The sequence below is a fragment of the Marmota monax genome, unplaced genomic scaffold (genome assembly GCF_021218885.2).
Source record: "Marmota monax isolate L192 unplaced genomic scaffold, Marmota_monax_Labrador192_F-V1.1 WCK01_AAM20220418_F8-fsc00061, whole genome shotgun sequence".
Taxonomy (NCBI): domain Eukaryota; kingdom Metazoa; phylum Chordata; class Mammalia; order Rodentia; family Sciuridae; genus Marmota; species Marmota monax.
The window spans coordinates 8685785-8703616 of NW_026695230.1; the positions used below are offsets into that span (position 1 = coordinate 8685785).

Consider the following 17832-nt stretch of genomic DNA (forward strand, 5'->3'; position numbering starts at 1 on the left):
ACATGTTGTTGGGGAAAGTGTCTGATGGAGGGAACCAGATGGAAACTCAAGCCTAGAGCATGACAGGCTACAGACTCTGCCATCTCTGGAACATGGTCAGGAGGCAGCACTGTGCGGTGGTTAGTCAATGCTCTGGTGTCAGGCAGACCAGGTCTGAATGTTGGCTGCGTGGCTTATGAGCTGAGTGACCCTGGATAAGTAACTTCACCCCTTTGAGTCTCAGCAGCCCAGTTGTGACACTGGCATGATAATAATACTGCAGTCCTGTGGGTGTCTTTGTGAGAATTAAATGAGAATAAGTAAATCAAGACAATACCTGACACATAGTAAGTGTTTTAGCAAATAGTAGCCATAAATATTATGATTTGAGAAAGAAAGGGCAATTCTGGAAAATCCTGGTTGGGAGGATTTGGGCCAAGTCTGAGTCTACCTACCTGAGTTGGGGGGGGGGCGGCGTCTCAACCAGCCTTGGAGGGCAGGTAACTACTTACTCTCCCTCCCTTAGGAGCAGAAGTCAGTGGGAACAGTAAGAGGGCAATAGCATTCCAGGTGCAGTTTTGGGTTCTTTAAAAACTGAGACTCAAAAGAAATACATATGGCCAGGTCCTGGACCAACAGATCTCACACACCCTTGTGTGAGACTCCCTCATGGTATTGGGCAGTGTCTGCCCTTCTCTAAGCCTATTTCTCCAACACTGGATGACAATAGTAACAAAGATCCTTTGCTTGACCAAACTTTAGCTCAGGCTTCTGAACCTTCTCCTAAGCCCATCTGTGCACTTCATGTGTAATACAGTTTTAGCAAAGGCAACTTTTTAAGTCTGGTTAGCCAGAACCCCTCATCTTCAATATATCATCACCTTCCACATCCGATCAGGTTCCTCATCCTCTACCACTCCCAGGTGGTGTCTTTGGTCTTGTTTCAGCAAGAATCCTGTTAGGTAGGTTTAACCAGAACCCCTTCTTGTCCCTGATATTTCCAGGTCCTAACTTTCCATTCACCCACCCACACCCTGCTCCTTGGCTACAAACTCCCAGACCCAGGTTGTTTTCAAAGCTGAGCCTAATCTCTCTCCACTGCAATACCCCATTGCAGTGGTCCCTGTATCTCTGATGACAGTCCTGAATAATATGTGTTCTAACACATCTCATTGAATATTTTTTCTTTAACAGTAGTGACTAGAGGTAGCCTGGGAACATCCATGCACCCTAAAAGTTCCATGGACCTGGAAAGAAATCTCTCTCATCCAAGTGATTCCCTTGAACAGACACTGGGCAGCAAACTGTCCCTGGGCCCACCTTTTGCTCTGAGCTTCTTCCAGGGATGGGGAGCTGGAACTGGGGTGGTGGCCAGCCTGGCCCAGGAATTAACAGGAAGGAGTGGCTCAAGGACCTGACCTTTTGGTCTAGAGCAAGTACACTGGTCATGAGACTGCTCAGAATAGCCAGAGGAACTACATACAGCTGTCCAGGGAGGCCTAGCACAGCACTGTGCCCTGGAGTGAGCCCCCACCAGGCCCTGTCCCCCACCTTTGAGACAACATATTTCCTCCTTCTTTGAGAGACTCAAGCCCAAAGTTTCTGGCAGATGCCAGACCTCCTGAACACAGGTGCCACCCCCAGGGTGCCAGACCTCAAATACTCTCTGAGGTGTGACATGAAGCAGCACTGAGCCCCGCACTAGGAGACATTGGTTTCTGAAGGAGCTGGGCAGCTAACCTGCTCATGTGTGACCTGGGGAAAAGCACTCCTCCCTTGGCCTCACCTTTCCCACTGTCATAATTATAAGCTCCTGTGACACTGAGTATGCAGGAAGATTACAGTCTGAGGGAAGACAAACCCAAATCAAGTAAGGCTGTTAATGAGTTTTATTTTTTCCCCACAAACCAGATAGCTTCTCTGAAGGGAAGGTCCTGGTTCTGAACCCTGACCCAGCCTGTGGGGCCAGCAAAGACACTGCTGAGGAACTGATATTTGTGGTGGGTATGAAGGATAAAGAAGGGTAAGCCAGGAGGAAAGAGTGCTTCAGAGGCAACAGTGTATGCAAAGGCCTTCAGGCAGGGGAACTCGGCACCAGCAAAAAACTGAAACAGGCCAGGTGGCTGAAGGCTGGGGGCATTGAGGATAGCCCACCAGAGGAGACTAGAGAGACGGGGGTGGGGAGGTCATGGGGCCTGCAAGGCCACAGTATGCACAGGGAAGCACTGAAGGGTTTTAGGCAGGCAAGGTTGTGACCTGACAGATGAGTGAGTTGAAAAGACCTCTGTGGTTGCCAAGTGGAAAATGGACTGGCAGGAGCAGGGGCTAAAGGTGGGATAACAGTCAGAAAGCTGCTGGAGAGGTGGGCCTGAGGGAAGAAGGTGGCTTCAAGTAGGAAGAAGATGGAGTTTAGAGATGGTCATGAGGTAACACAAGCAGCAGGAGTAATAAGAGCTGCCAACACTTACTGAGCACCTACTATGTGCCGTGGCTATCCATGATCACCCCCAGCGAGTCCTTACATCAACCCTCTGAGGACGGTTCTGTCATTACCCCATTTGTCTGTAGAAAGGTGAAGGGCTCTGACCAGCAGATGCTAAGTCAGTGATATTCATTACCAGGAGTGGAGTGGGGGGGTCTGGTGGCACCATTCAAAGACACAAGGACCCCTATAAAAGTACTATGGGAAAGAGAATACATGGACTGAACGAGGACACACTGGCAAGAGACTCTTGAGGTCCCTCCAGCTTCTTTTTCATTGCTTTTGGGTCTCCTTCACACATTACCATGGCCAAATAGGGGGATCTGAGGTGAGAGGTCAGGTACCTAGGAAGCCCTAATAACAGCTCTAGCCCTGATTTCACCTCTGCTGAGAGCCCCGTGTCTACTGGGACCCCAGGGATAAACAGAAGTCTATGTCTAGGCTCCTCATTCTAGGTACCAGGTAAGTTTCCTTTCCAGAGGCCTGAGGGGGAGTCAGGGCTACATCAGGTCCCAAAGAGGAGGGGACCAGGCAAAGAGACAGACTTGGGATAAGGGGTCAGTGGAGAGGGGGAGTGGGGTGGCTGGAGGTAGGCTTCCCCAGCTTGGAGATCATTGGTACTTCTTAGAAATCTGGAAAGTCAAATGACCTTGGGGGACAGATGTGACCACATTCACATACCCCATATACATAATGGGAACAGTTTCTGGCTTTCAGTCTAGGGACTATCACTGGCTCTGATGTGACAAGAATGATGCTCCTAGTAACAACATACAAATCATAGAAAAAGGCCAGACTTCACACCTGAACTGGCCCCCAAGAAAGAAAGGAGGGTGAGTTTCCAGCCAGTTCCCCCAGACTGCCCAACATACCTGCTCTCATACCACTGTGACTCTGCATGCAAGGACTATTTGTCCACTGCACGCTGCCTGGCTAATTCCTGCTTCCCCCCAATGCTTGCCCCAGCATGACCTCCTCTGGCACAGTTCTTATTCTCATGGCCCCAGGAAGTCCCTCTACCCCTTACCACATAATATCATCATCCTTTTCTGTGTATCTCTGTGGTACATGCACCCCCTCCCCCCACCCCCTACCCCGAATACAAGTGAGGACCATCTTGTCCCAGCTTACCTCGCCCTGTCTTGCCCCCTCAGGTTGGTGTCCAGTAGAGAAGGGTCAGGGAACCAGCTGCTCCAGCCACCACTGATAACCCTCAGAACTCAGATGGAATATCCCACCCTCAGCCAAGTATTGCCCCTATCTTTCAGGGCCAACACCAAGGCCTGGGGTAGGTGGCATCTCTTCAGGGACAGGTGATCTCACAACTGGCCCATATACCAACAGCTGGTCTGGGCTAGAATGGCATTTCTGTTGATATATGAGGATGGGAAATGCCCTCAGTAAGGCAGCTCAGGAGTCCCAGGAGATAGAGGCAGCAGGCAGGATGCTACACTGAAATTTCATCTTCTGGTTACACCCAGGCCACATAGGGTCTCTCTGATAAGCACAGCAACATTGACACACATGCCCAGGGTCTCTCTCACACACACAACACATGCTTTCACACATAGGATCTAGCACAGACTCTGACAGAGCCCCACAAACACAGTCTGTCACACACAAGACATCCACCATGCACAGATGGTCTCATGCACACAGCCTTACATACACACTCAGACTCACATGCAGAGCTCCACATATACAGTTTCACACTTGCCACACACAATACACTCAGAGACACACTCACTTCGAGTCTCACACATTGCATTGGATTTTACACATACTGTTGCTTTAATATACACTTTATCTCCCTCACAGTCTTGTACACACATAGTTTGCCTCACAAAACACACAAAATCTGACCCTCTCATCCACAAAGAATTTCTCTGACACAGGGATGTCTCTCATATTTTCACCACACACGTGTATGCGTGACCCAGAGTCTCACATATTTTTATTCTCACACACACGAAGAGTCTCTCACACCCACACAGGATCTCTCTTACACAGATTCTCTCTCACACACATACAGCTTTTCTTTCACACATGCATACAATGCCACACACATACTAGATTCTGGTCTAGAATCTAGACTAAAAATTCCACTCCTGACCCACCAACTGAGGAGGCTTGGGGACCCATGGTGGGGAGGGGTAAACAAAGGTGACAGCAGCAGCGGCAGAGCAAAGATGGAGGGGGAGGAGGGCGGGCAGCTGCTGGTCTCTGCGCAGGGAGCTGCAGAGAGGCAGCGCAATGCAGCTAGGCCAGCTGGGCAGGTGGCAGGAGCCCGGGTTCTAATCTCAGCTCTTCATTCAGTTCCTGTGTGTCCTTGGGAAGCCCCCTCCCCAATGGGCCTCAGTATCTTCCTGTACTCCTCAGGGTAGTCTAAAAGACTACAATCTTTCTTTTAGGAAGCAACTGGGAGAGTAGCATAGGTATGCTAAGGGGAGATACCCACCAACACCCACCTTCATCCCTGGTACCCTCACTCCCCGACATGCTCTACTGCCCCCGGCATTTCCCTGAGTCTGGTTTTCAATGGACATTCATTTGAGAGACAGTTCAAGACTTTTCAAGTATGGTTTTATACACCAATGAGACCTCAAGCCACACTGAGTGGCCTATTTGTCTCCACTGAGAAGAGGCCATCCCAGAGCCTAGGAAGGTCCAGTCAGAGGAGCTGGACAGAGGAGGGGGCTGGAACATCCCATTGATCCCTGATTGTCTTGAAACTCAGGGACATTGGTCAGAGCTCTAAAGTTGAATCCAAGGAGGGGAGTGGAGGTAGAAAGTCATGAGGAAGCTGGGCCTACCCCTTGATTCCAGGGGCCAAGAGGAAGAAAATGCTATCCAAGGTCAAACGTGGGCTGAATGGGCAGCTGTTCTAACACAGGCCTTTTGCCCAGCCTGCTCCCACCCCCTCCCTAGCATGAGCTGGCTCAACCTCTCAGTTCCCCTATTTCTGCCCCTCCCCACAGTTCAGCAAGCCTCCAGTTATATAATACTCTGGCTCTGGTGGCCTCTGTCAGGAGGAAGGAAGGGAAGAGGCCTCAGAGGGTCTCAGTCCACTCAAGAATGACAGGAAGCTGACGGCCAGCTCAGGAGAGGATAGGGTCCCACGAGACTTGGGTTCAAGTGCTACTTGGCCTCCAACTCCCTGGGTGACCTTGGGCAAGATCTTCAGTAGCAAGATAAGAGGTCGGTACTCTCTCTATTGCTCCCTTCCCCTAATATACACACCTGTTCTAGAATTCAAGGTGTAAAATTCTGACCTGCGGCCCCCTCCCTCACATGCCTTGCTGTGTTTTTTCTCAGTAATAAATCTGCTAGGTCTCTACCTAAGTAGCTATTATCTGCCCCTGGGTACCACCACTTACCCGCCCTCTCCCCCAATGTCCTTCATCCACTGATTCTCTGCAGACTCCTGCCCCTCCCCAGCTCCATCCCCCTGGATTTGGCACAGGCTTCAGCTGGCAGGAGGGAAGGGATGTGGAACTGTAAAAGACAGCAGGGCAGAGGCAGTGTTTTGCCTGGGAGTGGGAAGAGGGATAGCTCACAGATACCAGAGAGGCTCAGAGGCTGGGCATTAAATTCCCAAGTCTGTCCCTCCCTCACAGGCTGTGGCTTACTCAGGCCTCTTAGGACAGAGCCTAGGAAGGCCTGAAGAATCTCTTCCAAGGTAGCTGACTGCTATCAGTCTTTCTCTTGGGTTTAGTGACTGATGGTCCAGTAGTAAAGGCCCTCAAGAGTCCACCAGGGCCCCTCCCCCATTTTATAAATGAGGAAACTAATATAGAGAGGCCATCAAAGGGGCCAAGGTCAGCAAGAAAGGACACCTGCTTGTGTCCTTTCTTCCTGACAACAATCTCCTGTCGCTAAAGAGGAGTGGCAGATAAAGGCACACCCACCTCACATACCTTGTCCTTGCAGGTTCCCCCTTAAAATCCCCCTCTCTGCCCATCCCCACAGGTGTTAGAAGGAAGCACAGGCACAAAGCCCAATGACCCCATCCAAGTGCCTCCCCTTTCCACCAGGAAGAAGGACAATCTCTGATCTCAGGAGCAGGTCTCAGAGGGATCACCACACCCCTGCCAGGAAGCCCAGCTATGAGAACTACCACACTATTAATTAGCCACAGAGATTCCCCCCAAGACCACCTCCTCAGAATGGCTTGAGGCTGCTCCCTGGGGAGGGGACCCTCTGTCTTAAGCTGCCAGGCAGGCCTGAGGCCCTCTTCCTGGGCAGCTGGCTCCAGACACCCCTTTACCTGGGAGGGAGGAAGGGTTCCCCACTTCTCTCTCACGCCAGAGGTCAGTTCACACCTTCACAATGTACATCTGCAAAGACACAAATATGCACGAACAGGCTCTCATGCACACTCAACATACACATGCTCACTCATTCCCACTACATACTTTACCCACCCAAATATACACCACCACACTTACATAAATATGCACACACGATCTACTCATACACACAAACACACCCATTCATACTCACTCATACATATTAAATTCGGCAACACAGGCAGACTCTTTTATACATACAAAATCAGTCACCCTGGCAAAGTTACCCCTTTCTCTCTCTCTTACACATGTACACACCCCTTCAGTTCTGAACTCTCTAGGTGCCACTTTTCAAGTCCACCCCTGCCCGCTGGAGGCAGAGATGCTGCCTCCCTTGCCGGGTTATTCTGATGGGTAAGTTGTCACTTACCCGCGCATAGCGGGATGAGTAGGGGTCCTCAAAGAGCGCCCAGATGCGCGGCTGCCAGCGGCGCCAGAAGCCGCCAGGCCGGCCATCTGGGGAGTCACTCAGCGCCAGTCGTTTGGTCATCTCTAGCTCGTCCTCACCGTCGCCTGAGTCTCCGGGGCCGTCGGCGTCCGCGTCGTCAGCGCTGTTGTCCAGGGGCGCCCCGCCAAAGCTGTCGAGCGCCTCCTCGGCGTCGCGGTGCTGGCGGTATGTCATCCAGCAGCAGGGTTCCACGTCTGTCTCGTCGATGCCCCAGAAGGCCAGCTCCTCCTCGTAGAGCGGCCCACACACGTCGGCTGGGCAGTGCAGCTTGCCCGTGCGGTAGTAGTTCAGGATATGCGCGAAGACGCCTGGGTGGCGGTCGAAAAAGAACTCGTCGGCACGCGGGTCATAGTCGAAGTGGCTGTGGGCGTCGGGCTCAGCCAGCCAGGCGAGCCGCGTGCCGGGCAGCGTGCGCAGCGTCGAGCGGTACGTCTGGTGGCGCGTGCCGCCCACGTTGATCACGATGCGCTCGCTCTCGTCCCCTTGGCCCATCGCGGCGCCCCCTTAGACATGGCGCGGCCCAGCGACACCCATGGGAGCGGCCGCCAGGGGGAGTTGGCGCCGGGGAGGGGGGCGCGCGGCCTCCTCCCCCCTCCCCCCTGCCGTCGGGGGGAACAGAGGAGCGCGGCTCTGGCCACCCCAACCAGTGACCCAAGCCCCTCGGGGTGCTGGAGGTCGGTGCTGGTCCAGGGGAGTGTGCGCGGGATCCCAAGGGTCTCTAGGCGCCAGATGTGGGAGGGAGCTGGTCTGGTTGCGGAGGAAGCAGAGGAGAGGAGGGGAGGGAGAGTGGAAGGGAAGAAGGGAGGGGGGCGGCGCTCAGCAGCGAGCCCCGGGAGGAGGGGAAAGAGGGTGGGGGGGCCGGGCTCCCTTTACCATCTCAGCGGGAAAATGGAGAAATCGACACAAAGCTTTTGGGGGGGAAGGTCAGCAGCTCCTAGGGCCGGAGGGATAGACCAACCCCCAGAAGGGGGAGGGGAAGAGAGGGGGCCGGGGAAATTCGAGCTCCGCTGTGCGGTGGTCGCCGCAGCACGCTCTAGGAGCGGGGGAGATGGATACCGGCTGCTTTCTCCCTGCGTGGCCGGGCTGCAGCTCGGGGCGCAGGGCGGGCTCCGGCCCCCTTCCTCTCTCCACGCCTGGCTGCCTGCTCCCCTCGGCGGCGGGCGAGCCCGCCCGCCTGCCCGCCCTCCTTGTTCCTTCTCCCCGCCTCCCGGAGGAGATGGCGGGTCCTCTGGGTAGGGGCACACGGGTACAGCCCCGTGGGGCAGCGGCTGAGCGCTGCGCCGGGTGCGCTTAGGCTCGATCTAGGGCTCCGCTGGGCTGAGCTCGGACGCAGGCTTCCGCGGCGGTGCTGAAGGGACAGCTCCCGGACCGTTGGTGGAGCAGCGCTGGGCCGGGCGGGGGTTCTCCCGGCTGGGTTTGGTTTGCGGGGCCGGCGGGCACTGGCTCCGGTTCCTAGGCGCCCCGCGCTCCGCTCCCTGCTTCGGGCAGGCGGGTGGCGCTGCCGGCCAAGGCGAAGGGGGCTGCGGAGGTCGGGCCCGGTAGGCGGGGGTGGCTGGTCCGGGCGCCGCAAGGCCGGTGAGGCCAGGGAGGCGAGGCGCGGAGCCGCGGCCGCCGCCGCGACGCTGCTTCCACCCCGACTGCTGCTCCGCTGCCTGCTTGCTTGCTCGCTCGCGCGGTCCGCGTCCAGCCCGCCGCTCTCCGGACACGGGCACACGGCGCGCGCAGCCGCACTCGCCCCCGGAGGGAGGCGCCGCGCTGGGTCCTAAAAAGCCCTGATTCCGCGCCCCCCTCCCAGCCCAGCGCGGAACTCGGCCTCCTTCAACCCCAGCACTGGGGGCGCCTGCCGGGCACCGCTCCTCCTGCTCTAGGGGGGACCCGCCAACGCTCCGCCCTCAGGGAACGCCACTCGATGGGCGGGGGCTCTGAGAAACGTCTGGGCCCACACCCCAGGTCAAACTGAGGTGAGAAGGGCGTTGGCACTCGCCCATCTCCTTCCAAACCAGGGACTGTCTGAGCTCTGGGTAAGACAGGACATCCTGACACCTTGACTTGGACTAGTACGGAGCTCTCCGAAGAACCCTTTAATACCGACTTTTCCCATGGAACCTGAAGTCCCCAAGATTCTTCCAGAGGTACCCTCTTGCATGGGCTCCAAGATAACACTTCCCATTCACCCATATGCATGTCCTCCTTGCTCCCCATTAACACCCAATCCCGGACCTCATTAACCCCTTTCGACCCCTTCCTGTTGCTAGGTCCTTAATCACTTAGACCGACCTAGTCTCTCATGAGTAGTGTCACAAGACTCTACCTCGTGAATACCAGCTAACTGACCCTCCTGCACTAACTCTGAATCCCTGGGTGGGGATCCCTTATAAAAGGCTGCACTTTCTCCTAGGCTCCTGAGTACTGCCATTCCCTCTGTCCTTAAAGCTTCAGCTGCCCTGGGATTTAAGCCCATGCAGGTCTGAGGGCTGGCTAGGAGCAGCTGCCTGCTGGGATTCCTACAGTTTCACAGTTGACTGTGGGGATGGAAGTTGCCCTCACCTCAAAGCCTTTCTCGTTCCTGCTTGCCACCAGTGCCTCAGTTTACTTAGTTGAGCAATCATTCCTTTACTCCTTACTTGTTCCAGGCTTTGTCACAGACACAAGGACACAAGGGACAAATCAGATCAAACTCCAACTCCTGCCCTCAAGGAGCTCCCAGCCTTTTGGAGAAGTGGGCAGGTGGGACTGGGCAGATCTGGGGAGGTCAGGCCCAGTTCCAGGGTCAACTGGGCCGAGAAAGAGACTTATTTATTGATCCAAGCCCAGGCCAATCGAACACAGGCTGCCTAGACAAAGAGTGAATTAATTAAGAAGACACAAAGCTCTTATTTACCTGTTGGCAGTTGCTAACTGTGCAGGCAGCTGTCCCTCTACCCTGACCCACAGATGCTGCTGTAGGCCTGGGGACAAAGCTCTGCCACACACATCTCTCTACTCACTTGGTCAGGAGAACACTGACCCAGCCACATAGAATCTGTTTGTGGTAGAGAGAAGGCCTGGAGGCATGGAGAGGGGTAAGGGCCAGGGCCAGGAATGAGGGATGGAAGAAGGCCAAAGGGAGACACAGAGAGGCACAATAAAGTCAGAAACGGAGAGATGGGTAGAGACAAAGAAAGGGCTTGAATCTGGGATCAGGATGGCACCCCCTTCCTCCAGTGACTGATATGCATTATTCCTCTAAATAGGAGCTGCTTCCCCTTCAATCTCAGAGTAAGGCAGGAAGGAGTGTCCTTCTCACCCTAACCAATTTGTCTCATCCTGTAACCACGAGGAAGCCTGGCCTTATGCAACCCAGCCTAACCCATATTGAGATTTCCAGGACACAGGCTCTCAGAAAGCTCTGGCCCAACTCTAGGAGATAATGAAGCAAGAGAAAAAGATGGGCATAGAGACATGGACACCTACTCCCACCAATTAGATGCCAAGAGACAAGAAAGGCCTCTGGAATCCTTGAGGCCAAACCAGGGGGAGGGTCTGATCAGGGTCTTTTAGGGGTCAATACAGAGCTCCACTCAGGTACTCCTAACGGGGAGCTGCAGTGTTACCCAGGTGACAGTGGGGAGAAGTAGGCAGCAGGTTGGGTGATTAGAAGCTCTGGTCAGGCCTGGCTCTGGAGGCTGTGCTAGAAAAAGAGAGTAATGCCAGGGTCAGAGGGAGAGAGTGTGGGAGGGTATCCGTCACACCCTAAAATCCCTGAAGAGGTAAAGAGAGAACACTCAGAGGAGCCTCCCCAGTGGGAGAGGGTAGCCGTTCCTGATATCCCAGCCATTCCGCTTTAGGATTCTCACTTTGAGCCTGATGACACCCTCCAGCCCAAGCCCCAAGGAATGCCCCTCCTCTTCTGTCACTTAAGCAGGACATAAAAGTCCCTTTTCTCACTTCCCCTTCACACTATGAGAAGACTGGCATTTGCAGAAAGCCCAGAAAAACCAAGAGGACAACACAGGGTGGGGGTGGGAAGCAAGGGGAAAGAAACCAAATCAAACAAAAAATGCCAAGAAATGTGGCTGGGGGAAGACTTGTTGACCAAGTCCTGGGTTCTTACCTATAAACACTAACCACGGATCCTTAGCTCAGTCAAAAACCTTTTTCATTTTTGAGCAGTTTCCCCATGCATAACCATCTGCCTATTCCCTTGCAGAGGGAAGCCCTTGCCAGAAGGTCTTTGGTGGCTGTGGCTGGGGTTGGGAGTGGGGAACGTACTGGTCAGTGGCTAAGAGTATATATGAACCAGCCGGGTGTGGTGGCTGCACACCTGTAATCCCAGCAGCTCAGGAGGCTGAGACAGGAGGATCGTGAGTTCAAAGCCAACCTCAGCAAAAGTGAGGTGCTAAGCAACTCAGTGATGCCCTGTCTCTAAATAAAATACAAAATAGGGCTAAGGATGTGGCTCAGTGGTCAAGTGCCCCTAAGTTCAATCCTCAGTACAAAAAAAAAAAAAAGAGTATATATGAACCAGGCTGCTTGGGTTCAAATCCCTGTTCCACCATTGACTAGCTGTGACCTGGGCAAATTCTTCAACTTCCCTGTGCCTTAGTTTCTTTATCACTTAATGGGAGCAACAATCATCCCTATGTTCTTAACTCCTTGGCTTTGTAATTTTTCTTTCTCAGGTTAGACAGGAGGGAGCACTGGGCTCCAGGAAGCTCCATGTGGGAACTAAACTGGATGGGGACTAGAAGATGGTGAAGGAAGATCTGAAGCCAAATTTGGCCTATGTTCTCACACCTGGCACTTGCAGGCCTTAGATCTGGTCCTGCTGGGCTCTGGAACTGGCCCAAGTCCAACCCTCAGGCCTTTGTCCAGGTTGGCACAGTCTTCATGCTGCTCTCCCAGGCTGACAACCTCAGTATTCCTGATGGGTTGGGCTGCCACCTTGTGGCTGTATCTGGAAACTAAACTAGGCTGGGCTTGGCCCCTGTTGGCTTTGGGCAGCCCTGTTGTGATAGAAGACAGTAGGTCTGGCAGATGTCCCCTCCCCAGATCAGACCTCCTCATTACAGAGGGCAGAGGAGAATGAACCTAAAGCTGCCATTGGGGGAAATTGATGATCTTGTCCATAGGATCTGTAGATTAAGTCCTTGTACTTAACCAGGACTGGGCTGGAGCAGGGTGTACAGCTGTTCCTTCTTGCAACCTCTTGGGTAGGAGGTCCCAGATCTCTTAAGCCATGAAAACCATAGAAAGGGGCTAAGGTGAAGAACATTCTGGGGAGATGTCTAGACCAGAATGTTTCAACTTTTGCACTGTTGACATTTTGGGCCAGATAATTCTTTGCTGGAGATGTGTAAGGTGCTGTTCTATGCATGGTAGAAAGTTTAGCAGGGCTCTATCCACTAGATGTCATTAGAATCCTCTTCTCCAATAGCAGTCATAAAAAAATCTATAGACTTGTGTCTGCCAAGTGTCCCCTGGGGTCTAAATTTTTCTCCATTTGAGAGAATCCCTGATCTAGACAGACTTGGTTACAAATCTTGTTTTTGCTATTTACTAGTTATGTAAGCTAGTGTCTCTAGGTTTCTGTTTCCTCATCTGTTTAAAAGGGAATACTATTTTGTGAGAATTTGCCTCACATCCTCTCCTCTTTTTTCTCCCTCCCTTGGGGCTGCATACCTGCCCCCATCTCTTTGTGATCAGCCCTCACTTGGCCTCTCTGTCTCATAGGTTCCGGTCATTTCAGGGTGGCCCAGGGGCAGAGCATCAGGCCTCCTTGGGTGGGCTTGGCCTTTCAGAAGGACTTTGACTCCTCTCCGTGCTGACTGTGGGAATGAGGTAGGGAGATGGGAGTTGATGATGGGCATGGTAAGGTATATGAAGATGGTCAGGGATGCACATGTACAGAGAAGATGGGTGAGTGCAGGCTCTTCTACAAGCCTGTCCCTAGCAAGACTGGGTAGGGGGCCACTGAGTTCTCCCAGATGTAACCAGAGACTTGTGGCTCTTCTGATGGGAAAAGCCTTGCCGTTCCATGTGTGCCTTGCTGCACTGGTGGGTACCTGTGTATGTATGTGTCAGTCCCCAGAGACATGTGGTCAGCAGTGTGCCAGGGTGGGTCCAGGTGATGTAGGGGCTAAAGTCAAGACATTTGTGTGTATGTGCGGGGGGGAGTAATTCCTTTTTAAAAAGGCAGAAAAAGAATATAAATTGGGGACAAAATGAATATTTTATTTAGACTTAGAAAATAAATCAGGACCAAATATAAATTTTTAAAAGCTGATAAATTCCACTATGTTATTCAGCTTTTTGTCACTGGGACAAGATACCTGAGAAAAGCAACCTAGAGAAGGAAAGATTTATTTGAAGGATGGAGGAAAACTATGTACTCCATGGTTGCCAGGAAGAAGAGAGAGAAGGGAAGGACCAGGACAGGATACAGTTCAAAAGTGCATACCCACAAAGACCCACTCCCTTCAACTACATCCCCCTCCCACAATTTCCACCACCTCCTAATAAGGCTATCAAATTATGTATCCATTAATGAATTAATCCACTGATGAGGTCAGAGCCTCTTTCCCAAAGGCTCCATCTCTGAATATTGCTGCATTGGGGACCCAACTTCCAACCCATGAGCCTTTGGGAACGTTCCAGATCCATAACAACAACAAACATTAAAAAAAATACAGAAATTAATCTTATTTTTATTTACTGCCTTGTACACCTATGTAATACTTTTAAGAAAGTTATATTTATGTGGAAGCATTCAGAATGCCAACAAAAACAATTGCCATATTTTTTTGGCAATTTGACAATGATATTTAGTTATAAAAATATTTTATATAAGCTGCATCAAAAATGACTGAAAGTGAAAAATATATTACTTCTCTTTATAGAACTTTGGGGGGGGCACCAACAAGAACCACGTTATTATTTCATGCCAGTTTTCAGGTCTCTGGTTGTACCAGGCAAGGTTAGTGCCTATTGAAAATAACACTAGGACAGGGCTGTATAAATGTATTTACAGAATCCAAGGGACCCAAATAGATAAAACAATCTTGAAAAAGAAAAACGAAACTGAGTACTGACACTTTCTAATTTCAAAACTAACTACAAAGCTTCAGTAATCAAGAATGTGTGGCACTGATATAAGATTAGATATATAGATGGATAGAATAGAATTGAGAATCTAGGAAATAAACCCATACATATGGGCAATTAATTTTTGGCAAGAATTCCAAGCCAATTGGATGGAGAAAGAATAGTCTTTTCAATAAATGATGCTAGAACAACTGGATACCTGTGTGCAAAAGAACAGATTTGGACCCCTTCTTTATACTATATAAAAATTAACTATAAATGGATCAAATTCCTAAATGTAAAAGTAAAACTATAAGATTCTTATGAGAACTTGGGCTAGGTAATGGTGTCTTGATGTGATCACAAACAAGCAAAAAAAAAAAAAAAGACAAAAGATAAATTAGACTTCATTGAGATAAAAGGATCTTTTGTGCTTCAAAGAACATGAAAAGACAATCTGCAAAGCGATAGAAAACGTTTGAAAACCATGTGTCTGATAAAGGTGTAGTATCTAGAATGTATAAAGAATTCCCATAACTCAACAATAAAAAGACAACCCAATTTAAAAATAGGCAAAGGATTTGAAAATTACCAAAGATATGCAGATGGCCAATAAGACATGAATACATGTTCATCATCATTAATCACTAGGGAGATGAAACTCAAAACCACAAGGAGATACTACTTTGTACCCATTAGGATGGTTAAAATAAAAAAGACAAACAATTGTAAGTGTTGTCAAGGAGAAGGAGAAATTGGAATTCTCATACGTTGTTGATAGGAATGTGAAATGGTGCAGCTGCTTTGGAAAAAGTTTGGCAGTTCTTAAAAATTTAAACATGGAGTTATTATATACCCACAAATTTCAATTTTAAGTAAATATCCTAGAGAATTAAAAGTACACATGTATACAAAATTTGTACATGCATTTCCTTCGAGATATTCATAGTAGCTAGGTGGAAAAAACCCAATGTACATAACTGATGAAGAGAGAAATAAAATGTGATATATTCATACACAGGAATATTATTCAGCCACAAAAAGAAATGAAGTACTAATACATGCTAAAACATGGACAATCTTTGAAAACATTGTTCTGAGTGAAAGAAGTCCTCTATGAAAAAATACATATTGTGTGCTTGTATTCATATAAATTGTCCCAAAGACGCAAATCCATGGAGTCAGAAGAGATCAGTGGTTGCCAGGGTCTGGGAAAGGAAGGATAGTAGGGAGTGATTGCTAATGGGGATAAATTTCTTTTGGAGGTGATGGAAATGTTCTGGAATTAAATAGTGGTGATGGTTGCACAACCCTGTGAATATGGTACAAAGTAATGAAACATACACTATAAAGGGTGAGTTTTATATCATATGAATTATAACAATAAAATATTTTGAAAAAATATAAGGAAAGATCAGCTAACCAGGAGGTCAGAGAAAAATCTTAGTCTATATGTTCCCAGATCTGTAAAAAATCCACTTCATTATCTTTTTTGTTTTACTGAAATGCTTTAAGTGAAGTACTAAAGAATTTCAGACGTGAGATGTTATGGTTTGGATATGAGGTGTCCCACAGTAAGCTCTTGCTAGACAATGCAGGAATGTTCAGAGGTGAGATGAATAGATTATAAGAGCTGTAACTTAATCACTGGATTAATCCATTTAATGTATTAATCTAAATGGACTAAATGGGTGGTAACTGTAGGCAGGTGAGGCGTGGCTGCTGGAGCAGGTCACTGGAGGGTGTGCCTTTGGGATTTTATTTCCTCTTTAGCTCTTCACTCTTTCTCCTTCCTGGCTGTCATGAGTTGAGCTGCTCTCCTCTGCCACACCCTTCCGCCATGATATTCTGCCTTGCCTCAAGCCCAAAACGATGGAGTGAGCTGACAATGGACTGAACCTCTGAAACTCTGTGCCCCAAATAAACCTTTCCTCCTCTGGTTTGTTCTTTCAGGTATTTGGGTCGTGGTGACAAAAAGCTGACCAACACATGGGATATGCCTTTTAAAATCATTAATTTATTTTACAAAGTGAAAGCTGAAGCCCAAATAGGTTAGGTCACATTCCAAGGCCCCCAGCTGATGAATGGCACAGCCAGGCCTCAATCCCATGCCACCATGTAGCCATCCATGTATTATTCTGGACTCACTTTTCCCTGCTCCTGGGAAAGTTCTACATGAAATAAAACCCACTGTTAATTGTTGTCTGAAAAAATATTAACTATGCAAAAATGATCCTGTATGGTATTAAAACAAATATTACCCAATCTCAAATCAAATTTTTTTTAATAGTAGTGACTTGTGTGCAGGTGGCATAAATGTTTTACAGATGAGAAAAAAACTGGTTCTTCATCATCATCACATCATCTTTGTCCTCATGTTCTTCCTCCTCTCCTCATTTTTCTGCCTTCCCCGTTCCTCCCTTTTCTTGCCTTTTCCAGCCTACCCCTTTCCACCTGCACCCGGCTGCACATTCTTTGATTGTTTCTTCATGTGATGTGGTTTTATAATAAGATTTTTTTGATATAGAGAACAGAGAGATCATTCCGTCTTTCTTTCAACAAAGTTTTGATCAAAACTTGTTTGTACCATGAATAATTTCAGGAAGCTTCTTTCAGGCTCACAGCTCTATTAGAAATGTCATGTACAGGGCTGGGGATGTGGCTCAAGCGGTAGCGCGCTCACCTGGCATGTGTGCAGCCCAGGTTCGATCCTCAGCACCACATACAAACAAAGATGTTGTGTCCGCTGAAAACTAAAAAATAAATATTAAAAAAATTCTCTCTCTCTTAAAAAAAAAAGAAATGTCATGTACATTTTTAGGATTGGTGTCACATTTGGGGAAATATCAATCAAGTTTCTTTCCTCTGGGGGCTGTAAGAGCGCAAGGCATTTTGAATTCTCTTGTATGGTAATAAATTTTAAATATTTTTCATTGGTAAAGTTCATTAAAATTGTGTTGGTGTTGACGTCTTGTTATAGTGGCGTATTATAAATTATATGCTGTCTTTGTTGATGTCAGTATTTTGTGCCAGATGAGCAAAAAATTTAAATATTTTCCCAATGTGTTTATATGATTCACTATTCTTCATTGACTGAATTATCAAACAATACAAGAGTCTTTTCCGCATCTATTCAAAAGCTATCCCTTTCTTGTAATAACTACTTTTTGGAATGATCTAAATACATGTTTTAGATACGTTTGTCTTCTTAATGTTAGAATCATCTTAACTTACATCATTGTTCAACATTATTACCTTTTAAAAAATATTCCATTTATTTAAAATATACTCCACCCATCCCAAATGAAATTCATACCTTTAGATAGGATCTCAATGTGCCCCAAATGCAACCCAACACAAGGAGGAACCAGAAAGAGGCAATGGTCATAACCAATAGCTTAGAGTAATTTGCTTTGGAAAATTAAAAAAGAACTAGGCCATGTGGACATATTTCTAGGGCTTCTTTCAGGGCCTTGGAAGGGATTCGTGCAAGGGAGAGGACCTGAAGCCTA

The 17832-nt window shown here is 49.1% G+C and overlaps 1 protein-coding gene and 1 long non-coding RNA gene across 2 annotated transcripts in view; one reads left to right on the forward strand and one right to left on the reverse strand.

Annotated features, from left to right (window-relative positions):
- Kcnc1 (potassium voltage-gated channel subfamily C member 1) overlaps positions 1–9084 on the reverse strand; it is a 43362-nt gene extending 34278 nt beyond the window's left edge. The window contains exon 1 of the mRNA XM_046438229.2: positions 7181–9084. Coding sequence (XP_046294185.1) covers positions 7181–7750 — 570 coding nt within the window. The 5' untranslated portion in view covers positions 7751–9084. The remainder of the gene's footprint in view (positions 1–7180) is intronic.
- LOC124088539 (uncharacterized) overlaps positions 5473–17832 on the forward strand; it is a 70736-nt gene continuing 58376 nt past the window's right edge. Inside the window, exon 1 of the long non-coding RNA XR_006850372.2 lies at positions 5473–5659. This is a non-coding gene — a long non-coding RNA (uncharacterized LOC124088539). The remainder of the gene's footprint in view (positions 5660–17832) is intronic.